General features: G+C 44.0%; 1 protein-coding gene across 1 annotated transcript in view; it reads right to left on the reverse strand.

Moving 5' to 3' along the window:
* Galnt17 (polypeptide N-acetylgalactosaminyltransferase 17) overlaps positions 1 to 17792 on the reverse strand; it is a 440346-nt gene that overhangs the window by 207863 nt on the left and 214691 nt on the right. Inside the window, exon 4 of the mRNA XM_031338128.1 lies at positions 3352 to 3526. Within this exon, the coding sequence (XP_031193988.1) occupies positions 3352 to 3526 (175 nt within the window). The remainder of the gene's footprint in view (positions 1 to 3351; positions 3527 to 17792) is intronic.

Below are 17792 nucleotides of genomic sequence, written 5' to 3' on the forward strand. Positions count from 1 at the left end.
TCCCTCCTTCTCTCCCTCCCTCCCTCCCTCCTTTTCTCCCTCCCTCCCTCCCTCACTCCCTCCTTCTCTCCCTCCTTTCCTCCCTCCCTCCTTTTCCTTTCTTCTGGGACTAAATCTCCTATCCCCAAATAGGTCATTCCTATACTGGGTTTAAAAAGCAGTTTCATTAGTTTCTTTGTGTGGGTGCAACTATTTTTGTTGTTTTCATTGATTATCTAATTGATTGCTTTAAAAGATCTGATTGGTCTGCAGCAGAAGGCTTGGAACTAATTAAACACAAAGTCAGGCAAATCTTGACTCCCAGCTGCGCTTCCTCCCTCAAGGCTGCAGCCAGCATGAACTGGCTCCAGCTTCAAGGTGTTAGCTGGCTGGCTTAGCCCAAAGCAGATGGTCAAGCCACTGTGAGTCTGTGAGGCCGGATCACAGGAAGGAATCACTTTCTGAATTCCAGAAGCTAAAGATGGCTCACGTAAGCCGAGACATTAATCTTGTAGCTTGGACCAGAGCGTAGACTTTGGAAAAGAGTCAAGTGGAAAATCCCATTTCTTTGTGCTCTTTGGAAGAATAATGAGAACTTACAGGCTGCGCCAGTCTCTTTTCATTTGCAGCTATTGAATTACCTGTTGGCTCAGCTCATCTTTCTATTTAAAATGAGCAATAAAATATACCCTGGGCCGTTGACTGCCTTCGATACTTTTTACACACATGGTGGAGGTGGAAGCCAGAGGGAAATTAGTCTCCTCAGCTCTCTCCCCTTACGTCTTCACTGAAGAGATTCTCTTTGGGGGATGCCCTTGGCAGCTGGCAGAAAGCAGAGCTACCAAGAAGCTTAGCTCTGATATTACCTCTTCTGAGAAGCCATTCCTAGTTTTCCCAGTAAGGAGGCATGTTTTTTTTTTAATACATATATATGTATATATATGTATATTATACATTACATATATATGTATATGTATATATATATGTATATATTGTGTGGGGGATTGTGTATGTGTTCACATGTGTGAGAGCAAATGTGTGTGAGAATATGTATGAATGCTCACATACATCAAAGCCAGAGGTCAACGTCTGGTGTTATACACAAGAACCTTGCCTTCTTACTATTCTTTTTGAGATTTATTTTTATTTGTGTATATGTGTGTATGTCTGTGTTCCCTTGGAGCTGGCCTCACAGGCAGTTAGTTGTGAGCCACCTAATGTTTGTGCTGGGAGCTGGACTGGAGCCCTGCCTGTGGCAGAGCAGCAAGCACTCATAACTACTAACCCATCGTTCCATGTCCTCCATTTTAGTTTTTCAAACAGTGTTTCTCACTCAACTCAGAACTCATGGGTTCCACTAGGCTTGATGGCCAGGTGGCCACAGATTCTCCTGCCTCCACCTCCCCAGTGCTGGGATTACAGGGGCTCACCAGTTACATGAGGGTTTTATGTGGGTGCTGGTGATCAGCACTCAGGAACTCATGTTTGCATCACAAAAATCTAATCAACCAAACAGCTCCCCAGTCCCCGTTTTGCTCTCTTAATTGAAAAAAAAATTAATATTTTTAAGTTAGTCTTCAAAGTAATGGGTTTCATTATGGTATTTCCATATATGCAAGCCATTACACTTTATTCTCTCTCTCTCTCTCTCTCTCTCTCTCTCTCTCTCTCTCTCTCTCTCTCTCTCTCTCTGTGTGTGTGTGTGTGTGGTATATGTACACATGTATGTGCACAGATGTGCCTGCCTGTGGAAACTAGAGGAGGATGTCGTGTGGCCTGTTCTATAATTTTCTATCTTACTAACTCGAGAACGAGTCTCTTAGTGAACTGGAGACAGGTTGTCAGCCTATGAGCCTCAGCAAGGCTTCTGTTTCCATCCATCGCAGCTCTGGAGTTATAGGCACAGGCAGGGCTCTCCCTGGCTTTATTATAACATCGGTTCTGGGGATCTGGATGCACATCCTCGTGTTTACACAGCAAGCACTTATCAACCAAGCCATCTCCCCCACCACGTTCACAGCATGGTTTTACAGCCCAGGAGCTTGGTCCCTCTCTCCATGACTTTTCCTCACTCCTGCTCCCCAACTTCACCGTGGGGTGACCTGCGGTCATGTGACCTACTCCATTTCCTCTGCTCACCTGACAAATCTCTAATGGGGGGGCGGGACAATGCAGGTGGATGGGTGGGGCTTTCCCAAAGGGAGCTGGGCACAAGTAACAGTGTCACAGCTGAGAAGTGACTTGGATAGCTGTCTGAAGCATGAGCTGAAGTTCTTTCTCAGCTCATGTATATAGATTCTGCCAGTCTGATCAGCGGTTGGGACATCCAATGATTAAGCCAGTGGGATGGCTCAGTGGGTAAAGGCACCTGCTACTGGGCCTAACTATTTGAGTTCAATCCCTGAGACCCCGATGCTGGAAGGAGAGAACTAAGTTCCTGCAGGGTGTCCTCAATCTCCATACATGGTTCATAGTGTGTGATTGTGGAGAGTTGAAATGTTGAAGGTCCAGAGCCAAAGTATCTTGGGCTATCTGCCTACTGGCTTGCTTCCCCTGGCTTGCTTAGCTACCTTTCTTATACAGCTAACCCTACCTGTTGTTATTGTTTTAGAGAAATAACTTATTTTTGAGACAAGGACTCATGTGTCCCAGACTGGCCTTGAATTTACTAACCACCACAACAGTCGTTATAGTTAATTTTGATTGTCCCCTTGTCATCATCTAGAATCAAACCAGATGTCTAAGAGGGTATGACTGTGAAATAGCTCCTCGACTGGTTAATTGAAGTGGCACAACCCTATGGGGTGGAGTCCTGGACTGAGTGAAAAGGAGAAAGGGACCCGAGCACCAGCAGCCATCTTTCTCTGCTTCCTGATTGTGGATACAAAGTAACTAGCTGTCTCAGGCTCCTGCTGCTACTAAGCCTTCCCCTGTTGTGATGGACTGTGCGCTCTCAAATCATGAGGCAAAGTTGTTTTTTTGGTTTTTTTTTGTTTTTTTTGTTTTTTTTTGTTTTTTGTGGTTTTTTGAGACAGGGTTTCTCCATATAGCCCTGGCTGTCCTGGAACTCACTCTGTAGACCAGGCTGGCCTCAAACTCAGAAATCCGCCTGCCTCTGCCTCCCAATAAAATGCTTTTGTCAGGTACTTTGTGACACAGCAAGGAGAAAAGTGACTGATATATTCATGGTAACAACAACAGTGTCTAGAAAGCCAGCCAGTGATTTACTTTCTTGCTTTCCAACTTTATCCCAGTGGCCTTCTCACCAAACATCTCTTCTCCATTCTTTCAGTGGCCCCGGAGCGGGGGAAACAGGTAAAACACCTCCCAGATCCATCCCTACCAAGCACTAAGTTTTAGCTCATTACCTACCAGCCAGCAGTGAATTCCACGTGAGCATCGAAAAAGCCAGTGACCTGGCCAGTGGCCGCTTTCCAGCCCTCGATGCGTGCCCGGATGAGGCCTTCTCTCTTTTGGTTGCGTACCACCTTCACCAACCCAGGGTAGCGTTTGTGAACATATTCTTCCAAGGGGGCCTTCAGCTCCTCTATAAATGACAAGATGCAAGAAACGCATGAATAAATCAACTCAGATCTGTACCCCAAATTCTGTGAGGGGGTTCAATAGATAGATGCCCAGTAGCTAGAAGTACCAGAGTTCAGTTCCCAGAACCCACAGAGATGGCTCAAAACCACCTGGAACTCCAGCTCTAGGTGGCCTGATGCTCTCTGTTGGCCTCTGTGGCATTTGCATACATACACACATATTCACACAAAGATATAAGAAGATATACAAATATGCATAGCTTAAAACTATTGAAAATAAACATTATAAGACACCAGAAAGTTCTTTGATTGCAAAAAAAAAAAAAGTTGACATGTGAGGAATTTTAACTCTCTGGAAGTTAGGAAGTCAGAATACATCTCCACACACTAATCCAAGGCAGCTGTGCTATGATGCACGTGGATGGTTAACACTGACTGTGAATATAACGGAATCTAGAATCATCTAAGAGGCACATCTCTGGATTAGGTTGAATGAAGTGGGAAGGCCCATACTGAATGTCAATGGCACTGTGTGTAGGCTGTGGTTCTGGACCAAATAAAAAAGGGAAGGCGAACAGAGTCCCGGCATTCATCTCTCTTCTTCCTGACTGCAGACTCAACGACTAGTTGCCCCATGCTCCTGCTGCAATGCCTTCCCTGACATGATGGACTGCACCCTGAAAATTGTGAGCCAGAATAAACCCTCTGTTCCCTAGGTGGCTTTCACGAGGGACTTTGTCATATCAATGAGGAAAAGTAATAATGCAGGATGAAAAGGAAGTGGTAGGAAAGCCATGGAAACTTCGCCACCCCTCTTGGCATGAAGCCAGCCTCTGCCTCCCTCCTGCAGAGATCAAAGGCATGTGCCAACACCAGATTTTTTTGGGTTCTGTTCTTTTGTTTTTGTTTTTGTGTTTTGTTTTGTTTTGTTTTGTTGTGTCGGAATCTCTCACTGAACCTGGATCTTGCTGTTTCAGCTAGACAAGCCAACCAAGGAGCCTCGGGGATCCTCCTGTCTCTCCCCTTTCAGCTCAATACTGGAGTTAGAGGAATGCACCACTGTATGCAGCTCTTTTATGTGGCTTTGCTGTAGAGAGCTCTAACGGTTCCTTTAGCAGATGATGTGAGAATTCTTCTCATCTTAAGGATACACAACAGCTTTTGCCCATTGAAAGACGTGGTGTCTGCCTAGGTAAGGGCTGGTCTCTCTGCATCATGGGTTTGGTTCCTTAAAGATACAGCCATGTGCTATCTGGAAGAAGACAGGATAGTGTATTGAAGAACAAGAAGTGAGAAAAGATGGAGAGATTTGGAAGCTTCTGTCAGTCAAGGGAGGAAAAAAGGTCTCTATGTGGTCCTTCCACATCGAACACCAAACTCATCTGTTCAAATGCTAGCCCTGTAGTCGTTTGAATATGCTTGGCCCTACTAGGAGGTGTGGCCTTGTTGGAGTAGGTGTGGCCTTGTTAGAGGAACTGTGCCACTGTGTAGGTGGCAATGAGACCCTCCTCCTGACCATGTAGAAGTCAGTCTTCTCCTAGCAGTCTTCAGGTGAAGATGTAGAACTCTCAGCTCCTCCCGCATCATGCCTGCCTGGATGCTGCCATGCTCCTGCCTTGACAATGAACTAAACCTCTGAACCTATAAGCCAGTACCAATTAAAAATTGTCCTTGTAAGAGTTGCCTTGGTCATGGTGTCTGTTCACAGCAGAAAAACCCCCTAACTAAGACACTACCCCAGTGTGTATTCTACATGCCCAGGATGTATGTAGAAGTCAAAGCGCAGCTTTCAGGCCGGAGCTCTCTCCTTCCACTGCATGGGTCCTGAGGAGTAGCTCATGCTGTCAAGCGTTCTGGCAAGCTCAGTTACCTGTGAGCCACCTCTTGGCCTCTCACAATTAATCTGATTTCTCTTCTTTTCCTCCACATGGTTTTAAGAAATCTGAATGAGGATTTCAGAGCTGTGCAGATAGCCTGAGGAAGCCATGTCAGAGGTGACAAACTGGCCACAGATGAGTGTGCTTCAGCTAGCCACAGAGAGAAACTACTTGGAGCAGAAATACTAAGGGGAGGTGGTATAAAAGTTAAGCAGAGGGTGAGGGGATGTGCATTCACTACTGCAGCACACATTTGCATAGAAAAATATACCACCACCAGGCTGGGGAACTCTTTCTCCTGCAAAAAGACTGATAAGCCTACCAGAACACAGGATGTTAGTACAGGTAATATGGTGGCCAATAGGAAGTCCTGCCAGTGGCAATGGATTAAACACTATTCATTTGGGAAAAAAAAAAAAAAAAGCATCTGAGAAAGAAATGGGACTGCAAAGATGGCTCGTGGTAAATCACTCACTGCACAAGCTTGACGACTCAAGATTGGATCCCCAGCACCTATTAAAAGCTAAACTCGGTGACATGAACCTGTAATTCCAATTCTAGGTGGGGGAGGGTGAAGACTGGAAGATCCCTGGAGCTTTGTGACCACCAGCCTAGCTCCAGGTTTAATGACAGACTCTGTTTCTAAGGATTAAGGTGGAAGATGATTGAAGAAGATACTCAGCATCAACCTTTGGCCTCCAATCAGGCTTCCACAGGAGCACATGTATGCATATGCGTGTATATAATACACATGCACACACATGCACATGAATAGAAAGAACTAAGGGTGTTGCTCCATGGCAGTACATATCCAGAGCCTTGGTTTAATTCCCAACTCTGGGGGAAAAAAAAATAAAGTTAAGAATAATACTTTATGTACTTTTTTTTTTCTCCTCAAGACAAACTAAAGAAGAAAACAAAAACCCATTTCTGCAGAGATAAATGTTTACCTTCCAGGACTAGAGGAAATTCAATACTAAATTGGCCAGGTGCCATCTGAGAATCCTTGTGTGGCTGAAGGTTTTGATAAACAGTATTTGGGGGAGTTAGGGAGGAGGGAAATGCCACCCATGATCAGAAGGGAATATCAAGGAAGATTCATCTGCTCCTTACCAATAAAAGCAACAGCTGTCATCCAAGCTTAGGGAGCGTAGACTGGAAATGAGACGGGTTCAGACAGTACAAACTAGTGGAGAAGGACGTTAGTACAGAACTCTATCCGGGCTGCACACCCTCCACCCAGTGTTACAGAGAACACCGCTGCTATTCCCTTGTCTCAGAGCCCTGGTCAGGATTAAGGACTAACCCAGGAGACTCACCTCAACCTACTTCCAAAATCAGTGCAAGAAGCTCTGGGCCATATGCTCAGGGGCTTGGGAGATGGTCGCTCTGACAGGGGCCAGGCGGAGTTCATGGATCCACACAGTGGATACCCACACCCCCCCCCCCAACCCTCACACGTCATTAGGGCCCTGGGCTGAAAATAATCAGACTCTGCTCTCTCAAGGTGTGGACACATGAAGAACTGATCTGAGCTTGTGAGTGTTCTAGAATGTTCACTTGCACTGCAGTCACTGGCAGGCCTGAAGTATAGCCTGAGAAGTTGTGTGTGTGTGTGTGTGTGTGTGTGTGTGTGTGTGTGCTCCTGCGTTTGTCTGTGTCTATGTGACTATAAGGGCACATAATAATGAAACAAAAATCTTTAAAACCTACAAACTATTTGATTCTGGAACATTTCATTTAGATTATTATTATGATTATTATTGTTATTTTACATTGTAACTGATGATGATGGTGATGATGGTGATGGTGGTGATGATGATGATGATGATGGTGATGGTGGTGGTGATGATGATGATGATGGGGATGATGACGATGATTGCACTGTAATTGACTGCAGGTAACCAAAACTGTAGAAGGCAAAAATGCAGCAGGCAGATGACAACTATACTGCTCAAACCAAGTCTTTATTATTCGCTGCCGTCATCAGCCCTCCTCTAGCCCCCAGTGCTACTCTGATTACTGACGCCACACTCTGCCCACAGCTGCTGAATTAAGGGACCTGCTGCTCCCTAGGAACGTGTGGGTTGCGGCAGCTGGGGGGGAGTGAACAGCACATATGGCGTGTTCCAATTAGAAAACAGAATAGTGCCTGTCTTCAAGCTAGGCATCCTCAGAGTCCGAGAAACCCAGGAGTCTGTGACAATGGCTTGTCTTTTTGTTGTTGTTGTTGTTGTTTTGTTTTTGTTTTGTTTCTTCGAGACAGGGTCCTGACTATCCTGGGACTCACAGCCTGACTATCCAGGCTGGCCTGGAACTCAGAAATCCGCCTGCCTCTGCCTCCCAAGTGCTGGAATTAAAGGCGTGTGTACCACCACCGCCCGGCCCCCTGGCTTGTCTTGAAGCTGGCGTAATCCAGCCAGACTCTGTGCAGTTTGCCAGCAGCCCCGAGGAGTCTAATGCCCATATAGAAAGTCCCAGAAGTATGCATAATGGAAACGTTATCATTTGTAACATCTGAAAATGTTCAGGTCAGTAGCACTGTATACTCGTGGTGTCATAGGAGTGTCTCATCACCCTGATCATAAATCCTGAGACCTCAAAAGGACTCTTCTGAGGGGGTGTGTCAAATGACTATTTCACAGGGGTCACCTAAGACCATTGAAAATATCATATATATATATATATATGTATATATATATATATACATATATGTGTGTGTGTGTTATGATGATTCATAACAGTAGCAAAATTACAGTTATGAAGTAGCAATGAAAATAAATTTTATTGTCGGAGGTCAGCACAGCATGAGGAACTGTGTGAAAGGGCCTCAGCATTAGGAAGGCTGAGAACCACTGCTCTAAAGACTCGCTTTCATTTACCAGCTACCCCAGCCCTTGCTGACCACTGATAACGTTTTCTATCTCTGTGAGTTTGCTTATTCTGGGTCGGTCATAAAGTTAGACTCACACAATACATGGCCTCTTGTGCCTTCTAGTCTTGCTCATTTAAAAAATACTTTTAAAACATTTTATGTCTCATTATTGTGGACAGGGAGAGGTGTGTGTGTGTGTGTGTGTGTGTGTGTGTGTGTGTGTGTGTGTGTTGTGGCACCAGTCAGGGAATAGCTTTGTGGAGATGATCTCTTGTCCCATCCTTATATGAGTTCTGGGGATTGTACTCCAGTCATTGTGCTGGCTCAGCCAGTGCCTTTACTTGTTCATCATCTTGCCAGCACTTTGGTCTCTTTAAAAAAGATGTTTATTTTTTATTACCTTAAAATGTGTGTGTGTGTGTGTGCGCGCGCATGTGTGTTTGTTCTAGACTATGCTAGGTCCATTCTGTTCCTATGATAAATCACTGTGACCAAAGCAACTTAGGGGAGAGAAGAGTTCATTTGACTTATACTTCCAGTTCATAGACCATCACTGAGGCAAGTCAGTGCAGGAACTCAAGCAGAAACCTGGAGGCATACATAGCATCACTAGATGTACACAAGGATTTCATCATCCCTGGAGCAACCAGGGCCAGTATTTAGCATTACAATACACAGCAACAGACCAAACCTCAATCATACAGTCCAGGACCACCTACCTAGGGAATGGTGCCACCCACAGCGGGCTGGATCTCTTAGATCAATGAAAATCAAGAGAATGTTCCTCCCCACAACATGCCTACCCTGGATTTGACCTGGAAATCCATTAAGTAAGATTCCCTTCTCAGGTGATTCTAAGTCATGTTAAGCTGACCATTAAAGCTAAATAGGACACTACCAATCAATTTCTCCATGGTTGATCTTTGCTCCTAGCCTGCTCTCTGTGTTCTTCTGAGTCACCGAAAGCTGGAAGGATCAAATATGACACTTAGATAAGATTCCTTCTCCCAGCAGGACCTTCCAATGGAAACTGCTCATTATGGTCCATATTTGTAACCTCAGAGCTCTGGTGGTAGAGCCAGAAATATCAGGAGTTTGGGGTCATTCTCAGCTATTTGAGACTTGGCCTTAAAACATAATTCCTTCAGGCTGGATGAATGGGCTGCCCGACCCCTCTGGAGGAATGACCCAGTCCTTGTATCTTGTTAGTACCCCAGATTCTTCCCAGTACCAGCCTTCAGCTGTACCCATAGTGAGGGCTCCCAGTTCACTGGGATTCAATCACATTCATCTCAGAAGACATGTTTTTTTTTTCACAGATATTCATCAGGACACTTTACATTTCTCAAGGATCATTTTTTTTCCTGAGTTAGTTTCATATTTTATGTATGTGCAAATCAGCTCCAAAAAATAGACTTAAAATTCCAAGATTCCCAGGTGTGCATGAAAAGATCTTTATGCCTAAAATAACCAGCCCACTAAATATATAAAATGCAGCTGAACCAAGACCAATGCCTCCTGAATCTTTACAGTCTCCTTGATTAGATTAAGGATTACTGAGGCACATCTTTGGGTCTGTCTGTAAAAGAGATTCTAGAGGTGTTTAGATGGAGGAGAACTCATCTTTAACGACTGTGGTACTCTGCCATTGTCGTGTAGCCATTTCCTCCAGGAAAAAGGGGAGGGGCTTGAGACTCAGGAAGTAAAGAAACATCACATGTCTGGATGAGATTCATCAGACTCTTCCCGTCAAGGTTAAAGGTGCAGGAAAAAATGGAGGAGAGGAGACCGACTACCTGGGCTGTCTGGAGGGGATTGTCAGACCCGTTGAGCTGCCAGCAAGTGATAGAAGAGAGCTTCGAGGATTCAGCCTTCTTACATCTTCATCCCTCTTGGTGTGATATTAGTGATTATTAGCAATGCAGCTGCCCTTGAGTCTTCCTGCTTCTCTAAGTTACCACTCACCCAGATTCCTTTAGTAACAAACAAACAAACAAACAAACAAACAAAAAAAGCACCCTCACTGGTTTACCAGTTGGACCTTGGTCTATCATATATTCTCATTGTGGAGAGAATAGGTATGTGTGTATTGGGTCTACCCAGGAAAAGTCATGTGCAATGCATGGGCTGCATGAAACGAAACAAAACAAAAAGAGCAAGCCCGCTAAGGGTTGGTGTTCTGCTCTCTCTGATTCCTGTTCCATCTGGATCTGAGTGAGCCACGTCGAGTATATATCGCTTGACAGACTCTCTGCTGGCCAGTGCATGCAATCACCTCAGCCAAAGGACCCTACAGCCACCACACTTTTCCCATCATGATAAACCAATAACAAAATAGTCTCTTTAAAATTGGGAGTTGGGGGTGAGGGAGATGGCTTAGTGGCTAAAGTGCTTACTATAAAAGCATGAATAAGTGATTTTGATCCCCAGAACTCATATTAAAGGGGGGAGGCAACAAGGTTGGAGAGAGAACTCAGCAGCTAAGAGCATGTACTGTTCTTATAGAGGACCCAGGGTTAGCTCTCAGAGTCCACATGAGGCAGCTTACAACTACTTGTAGGTGCAGTTCCAGGAGATAAAACACCTTCCTCTGCACTCCATTTGTGTGCGTGTCCGCACACACACACACACACACACACACACACACATACACACACACAAACACACACACACACACACACACACACACTGAATAAATGTTTAAAAATTGGGATTTTTTTTCCCAAAAGAAATTTGCATCCTAAAGTTTATATACTTAGGGACAATCATCTTTGGGCAAAACCCAAAAGCTCTTATTTTTCATAATTTTGCAAAAGGTAGGGGGTTTAGAGAGATGGCTCGTTTAGTTCTCAGAACCTATGTCAGGCAACTTCTATCTACCTGTAATTCTAGCTCCAGGGGATCTGATGTCCCTCTGGCTTCTATATACATCTGCATTCACACATGCACACTTTACACACATATACACACACACACACACACACACACACACACAATGCACATACATACATAATTACAAAATAAAATAATTTCTTTACAAAATATATAAGCAGATAGGTAGCCCGCCTTGGGTGGCTGTGAAGGGTATCCAGGTCAAGGAACAGTCAAAAGTATAATAAGCCTAGTGAAGCTGGCTTCAGCAAGACAGTTCCTACCCTGATAATCACTATGTTTTAAACATCCCAAGTACTCGGCTTGGATCTATCACTAATGAAATATTTATATTGCCAAATTGCTAACGAAGCTGAGTAAAAATGTCAGCTAATCAGGAAAAGCTCCAGAATACACTATTCAATGAGATTAGACCCCCTTTCATAATCTAATGAGGATGTCTCACACACTTTAATGAGGCACAATCCTTTTTTTAATGCGTATTGGGTCTTTTTTGAGGACCACAGGCGACTGTGACTTTACCTAATTCAACTCTTCATATCCTCCTTGGAGACTCCATTTAGGTAAAAAGGTGTTATGATCATCAGTTTATAGATGAGAAAATGGAAGTACAGGGAGGGTTTGTGTCACCCCAGTATTCATAAGATGGAAACCAAACACCTATCCATGCGTAATGAGATGTTCCTGTAATGTCAGCACTTAGGAGGCTGAGACAGGGGGATTATGAGTTCAAGGCCAGACTAGGTTGTGGAATGAGACAAAGTCCACAAATAATATTTAAAACAGAGTTAGGGATATAGTTCAGAAGTAGAATGGCTGCCTAGAATCCCCCAGTGAGGGGCTGGAGTGTGGCTCAGTAGTAGAACATCTGCCTAGAATCCCCCAGTGAGGGGCTGGGGGCGTGGCTCAGTGGCAGAGCACCTACCTAGAATTCCCCAGGGAGGGGCTAGGGCATGTCTCAGGGGTAGAACACCTGCCTAGGATCCCCCAGGGAGGACAACAGTTGTTCCTAGAATCACCCAGAAAACAGCCATGAGTGTCAGCTGCAGAACACTTAACAAGAATCCCACAGTGAAAGGGTAAGGTCATCCCTCAGCAGTAGAACTCTTGCCTGGAATTTCAACTAAGGGTTGAGGGTGTGGCTCAGTGGTTGAACATCTGCCTAATTGTCCCAGTAATGGCCTGGGGTCACCACTCAGTGCCCTGGCTCTTGCCTATCATGTACAAAGCCCTGTTTTAAGGTCCAATACCGTAACAATAGCAATAAAAGCTAACCTCCCAGATTAGAGATGGCTGTATAATGGAAAGGCACATGAATAGGATAAGACCAGTACCTCTATGAAAGGCCCAAAGAAGCTAATTGGTCCTTTACACTATGGGAAGACACAAAAGTAGAACAGGCCTTCACCAGATATCTAATCTGCTAGTACCTTGACTTAGGATTTTCTAGGTTTCAGAACATTAAGCACAAAATTCTATATTTTCATTCTTGATTAATTATCCAGTCTTGGGTGTTTTGCTGTAGCAATGCATAGGGACTAAGAGAGAATCAGTAAGCTTTCCAAGCCCACATTTGTAAGTGATGCCTTTGTCCACATCTTGTGAAATTATGAAATCTGATATCAGTCTATTTGCAGGAACCTTCTGACACCTGACATGAACTTGTCTTGAGGACACATTCCTTCCAGAAACTCTAAAGCACATTTTCTTGCAGAAAAGTTACCAGTGTGTACCACATTACACCCGACCTAGGGATATATGGAGAACAAATGTGATTGTGTATAAAGTACCCAGAAAAATACATGCCCTTTGTCCTACTTACATTTCTGTTGCTGTGATAAAATGCCTGGCATCAAGCAGCTGAGGGGAAAAAAGATTTATTTCAACTCACAATCCGGGTTACAATCTCTTATGGTGGAGGAGTCAGGGCAGAAAGTTCAAACAGCTAGTCACATCACGTTTATAGTCAAGAGCAGAGAGAAAGGCATGCTCATTTGTTCACTTGCTTGCCTGCCTATGCTAAGCTTGATTTCTCTCTTCTTACATACTTCAGAAACCTCCTGCCTAAGGAATAGTACCACCCACAGTGGGCTGGGCCTTTTCAAATCAATTAACAATCAAGGCAGTCCCCCACTGTACACTATACCATATATAAAAGGAAATAAGAAAGGGGAAATATTGGGTAATAAGGAAGGGCTGAGTTCAGATGGTGGACACTCGAGTCATAGAAAAAGATATAAAACTAATTGTTGTTCTAATTTTAAGTATTTCATGGGTTTTTCATTTTTTATTTGTTTTTTTATTGGCAGATAAGTATATAAAATATATTCAATAGTGGAAATGTAAAATCCAATTGAAGTCCCAGAGCTTTAGAATGGTGATTTTCATATAGAAATTCTTTGAAATATATAGACTTTGGGGTCTGGTCAATTTCACTGTGTAATTCATTTTATTTGCAAGTTCCTTATAATAAAGTTTTAGTAAATATGAGATATTTTAAAAAGCAGACAAGACAATGTGTTACAGACACATCCACAGGTCAGCCAATGTGTTGAATCCTCACTAAGATGCTCCCTGGCTGATTCGTGCAAATTAACAAATAAATCTAGCTACCAGATCATTCTATTTAAAGCCTGAATTCCCGACTGTGAAGGAGGTTGGGGGTCTACATCAGTTATAGGATGCTGATCCAGCAGTACAGTTTCATGTTGTGGACTGGAAATAGATATTAACCCTTCTAGGTTGCCTTCCACTGACGCAGTCAATGCTTTAAGCAGAAGTGACTCATGGGCCAATCAAGATAGCTTGGTCATCAGTGTGAGGTGAACCTTCTTGGGGCTTAGATAATAACACTGCTGTGTTAGTTACTTTTCTCAGAGCTCTTGACAAATGCCTTCCAAAAAGAGGAGTATACTTTTGACCCACAGTTTAGAAGGATTTTGTCTGTCATGATGGGGGACAGGGTATGGTAGCAGTAGTGTGAGTTTGACTCTTCGCATCTGAGTGGATAAAGAAGCAGAGAAAGGGGAGGGGGTCAGCTGACTTCCTCTTTATGCATTCTGAGACCACAGTCTATAAGACCGCCCTGCTCACATTCAGGAAGGGTCTTCAATCCTAAGTTAAACCTCTTTGGAAACAACCAGAGACACAATGACATAACCAGAGGCATGTCTCCTAGGTGACTGGCAATCCAGCCAAGTTGGCAATGAAGACAAACCATCATTACCCCCAAACTGAATGAGTCAAGGTGTTACAAAACTCTGTGGTACTAATGCCAAGACACAGACAAAGGCATGTCCATCTCTGAAATCCTAGGATCAAAGTAGACTCAGGGCAAGGACACATGCAGAAATGGCTTTGGGGACAGCTCGGTAGATAAAGCGCTAACTGTGTGCACACTGGAGGACTGGAGCTCAGACTCTCAGAACCCAAGTAAAAGCCAGGCAGTAGGGTAGCTGCCTGTAATGTAGCACTAGAGAGGCTGACACATGGGATCTCTGGGACAAACTAGCTAGCTAGGCTGGTGGAACTTGGTGAGATCTGGGATCAATTAGAGACCCTGCCTCAGTACTTACAGAGAAGAATGATTAAAGGCAGACACAAAATATGAGCACTTCCTTCTCCATAAGCACATGCATGTACACATATCCATGAGTGTGCCATACACATGGGAACACACACAGAATACAATAACACAGAAGATGGCTATCTTACATAGTTAATAAACTATGAGCATCTTCCAGCTTTACAGACTTAAATAATGTACTAGTTGACTATGAAGGCGAGGGCTGGAGTGAGGGGTTGGGGGGAAAGGGGCAAGAATGAGAAGCTTCAAGAAGAATGGAGGAGGTCTAAGAGGAATGTTTTTGTGATATCTGAAAGCGTTTACAGGCAACACTGTGGCAACATAAAAGGATAGAAACAAGAAATCCAAGGTCACCAGAAGAGACACCGAGTTTCTGAATACCAAAGTGCTAAACTCAATACACTGCTCCAAATTTTGCATCCATGAAAATCATGGGGAAAGAAAAACCTCTATGGCTTTCAATTCCACTGTCAAAAAATTCCTGCTTTCTGCTTCATCTGTTCAGAGTTCCCCGCTGTGTGCCAATGGGATGGTTCAGCGGATGGAAGCACTGGATACCAAGCTGACTACCTGAGTCCCATCCCTGATACTCGCATGAGAGAACTGACCCACGCAATTTTCCTCTGATTGTCACACATGTTTTGTGGCATGCACACATGCCCACAAATAAATAAGTCAATAAATACACCTTCAAAATGGTAATAAGTACAAGTTACGGTGTCTGACGACTGAGGCTCAGGATGTCTACAGTGGTTATCCCAAAGTAAGAAGGCATTCGCCATCCTGCCCAAGCAGCCACGGCCTGGGAAGATGGCTCAGTACTGAAGTGCCTGCCATGCTGTCATGAGCACATGAATTCAACCCTCAAAACTAATTAAAAAAAAATAATGCTGAGCACAAACTTGTAATCCCAGCTCTGGGGAAGTGGAGACAGGAAGATCCCAAGGGTTTATAGCTAGGAAACATCACGTATTTGGCAAGTTTCAGAAGAATGACAAGCTCTATCTCAAAAAAAAAATGGAAAGGAAGAGGAAGAGAGAGAGAGAGAGAGAGAGAGAGAGAGAGAGAGGAAAGGAAGGAAGGAAGGAAGGAAGGAGAAAAAAGTACATAGCACCTAAGAAATGGCATCTGAGCCTGTCCTTTGAACAACACTTGTGTGCAAGATTGCACGCACATGCATGCACATGCACACAGACACACAGACACACAGACACACACACAGAGTGGGGGATGGGTAGGCACTCAAATATCTGGTATCTGCAGCCAACCCTAACAACGTGTGGATTTAAGCGATGATAAAATTTGTCTACAGGCTGGAGTGTGTTTTTCTTTCATTATGTTTCTTATTTACTGTGATATTGATTCCGAATGCTCTGAAGCCAGCAAGCCTCTTCCCTTAAAATAGCAGGAGTCACCATCATTAGGGAGCCAAGCAGAACAAAACGGAGGACATGAAAAGCTCTCAAGACCACAGGGAGGCGTCTTAGCACTGGGCCACTCTTTTCTTTAAATGCAGTTGGCAGTCAGAGATAGGGAAACTAAAGCAAGTCAGGTGACCAATTCTCTTTCTCTGGCATTGTGGGGTCTGAGCTCATAGTGAGAGTCCTAGGCATAAGTCAACTTCTCCAGCGGGGTTTCAGGAAATGGCCACACAGAAGTGTCTCAAGATGTTCTATAAAGAGCTTGCAGAAATGGACACATGCACATGTCTTCTACTAAAGGGAGACATATCAAGATACATGTCAGGGATGTGGAACACAACTCAGTCCAAATAAGACTTGCCCTATAACAGTGGTTCTCAACCTTCCTAATGCTGCCACCCTTAAACACAGTTCCTCGTTTGTGGTGATCCCAACCATAAAATTATTTCATTGCTACTTTATAAGTGTAATTTTGCTACTGTTATGAATTTTAATATTCATATCTGTGTTTTCTGACAGTTTTTTGGAGGTTTGCACCCACAAGCTGAGACTCACAAGCTGAAACCCACTGCTCTACAAGGATCAAGACCAATTCTTCAGAATCCACGTTAAAAAAAAAAAAAAGGCCAGACATGGTGATGTTTACTAGCAATCCTAGGTCTGGAAAGGTGGAGGCGGGTAGATCTCTGGAGTATACTGGACAGCCAGTTTAATCTACTTATCAAGAACCTTAATGAGAGGCACTGTCTTAGAAACAAACAAACAAACAATGAAAGGTGAACAGTAAATCAGGACTGGAATCTCTCTATAAGGGGCTAAGTGTGTGGCTCATTGATAGGACTTGCCTAGAATCCCCCAGTGAGGGACTGGGGGCGTGGCTCAGTGGTAGAGCCCCTGCCTAGAATCCCCAGGGAGGGGCTGGGGGCGTGGCTCAGTGGTAGAGCCCCTGCCTAGAATCCCCAGGAAGGGGCTGGGGGCATGGCTCAGTGGTAGAGCACTTGTATAGTCTCCCAGTGATGGGTTATATGAAGCCCTAGAATTAATCTCTAGGAGCTTAAAAATGAGTAAAACCATATAGAATGACATATAAACATAAAAACTATAAAACAGTTGAAGTCAGGAGGAATTCTTCAGATAGAATTCAAGTCAATGGCTGTCCTGAATATAATGGTGGTATAGAGTTTAGTGGGATGTTACCATCACGGGACACTGAGTGAAGGGACTTAGTGTCTCATTTTGTCACTTGCTATACATTTTTATTTGCTTCAAATTACATGGTTTTTGTTACTGCTGTGTTTGTTCAGTGTTTATTTTTTCCCCAAGATTTATTTTTAATTGTGTGTACGTATAGGTGTCTGTGGGTGCATATGAGTGGCTGTAGGTACCCATGAAGGCCAGAAGAAAGTATAAAATCCCCTAGAGTTGGAGTTACGGGTAGTTGTGAGCCACTCAAATTCAGGTCCTTTGCAAGAGCAGCAAGTGTTCCTAACCACTGTGCTGTCTCTTGAGCCCTTTATTCTTCTTTTTAAAGCCAGGTGGCATAGAGAGCTTTGGTTGGAGTATTCTCTCCCTCTCTCTCTCTCTCTCTCTCTCTCTCTCTCTCTCTCCCCTTTTCCC

The sequence above is a fragment of the Mastomys coucha genome, unplaced genomic scaffold (assembly GCF_008632895.1).
Source record: "Mastomys coucha isolate ucsf_1 unplaced genomic scaffold, UCSF_Mcou_1 pScaffold22, whole genome shotgun sequence".
In the NCBI taxonomy this organism is placed as follows: domain Eukaryota; kingdom Metazoa; phylum Chordata; class Mammalia; order Rodentia; family Muridae; genus Mastomys; species Mastomys coucha.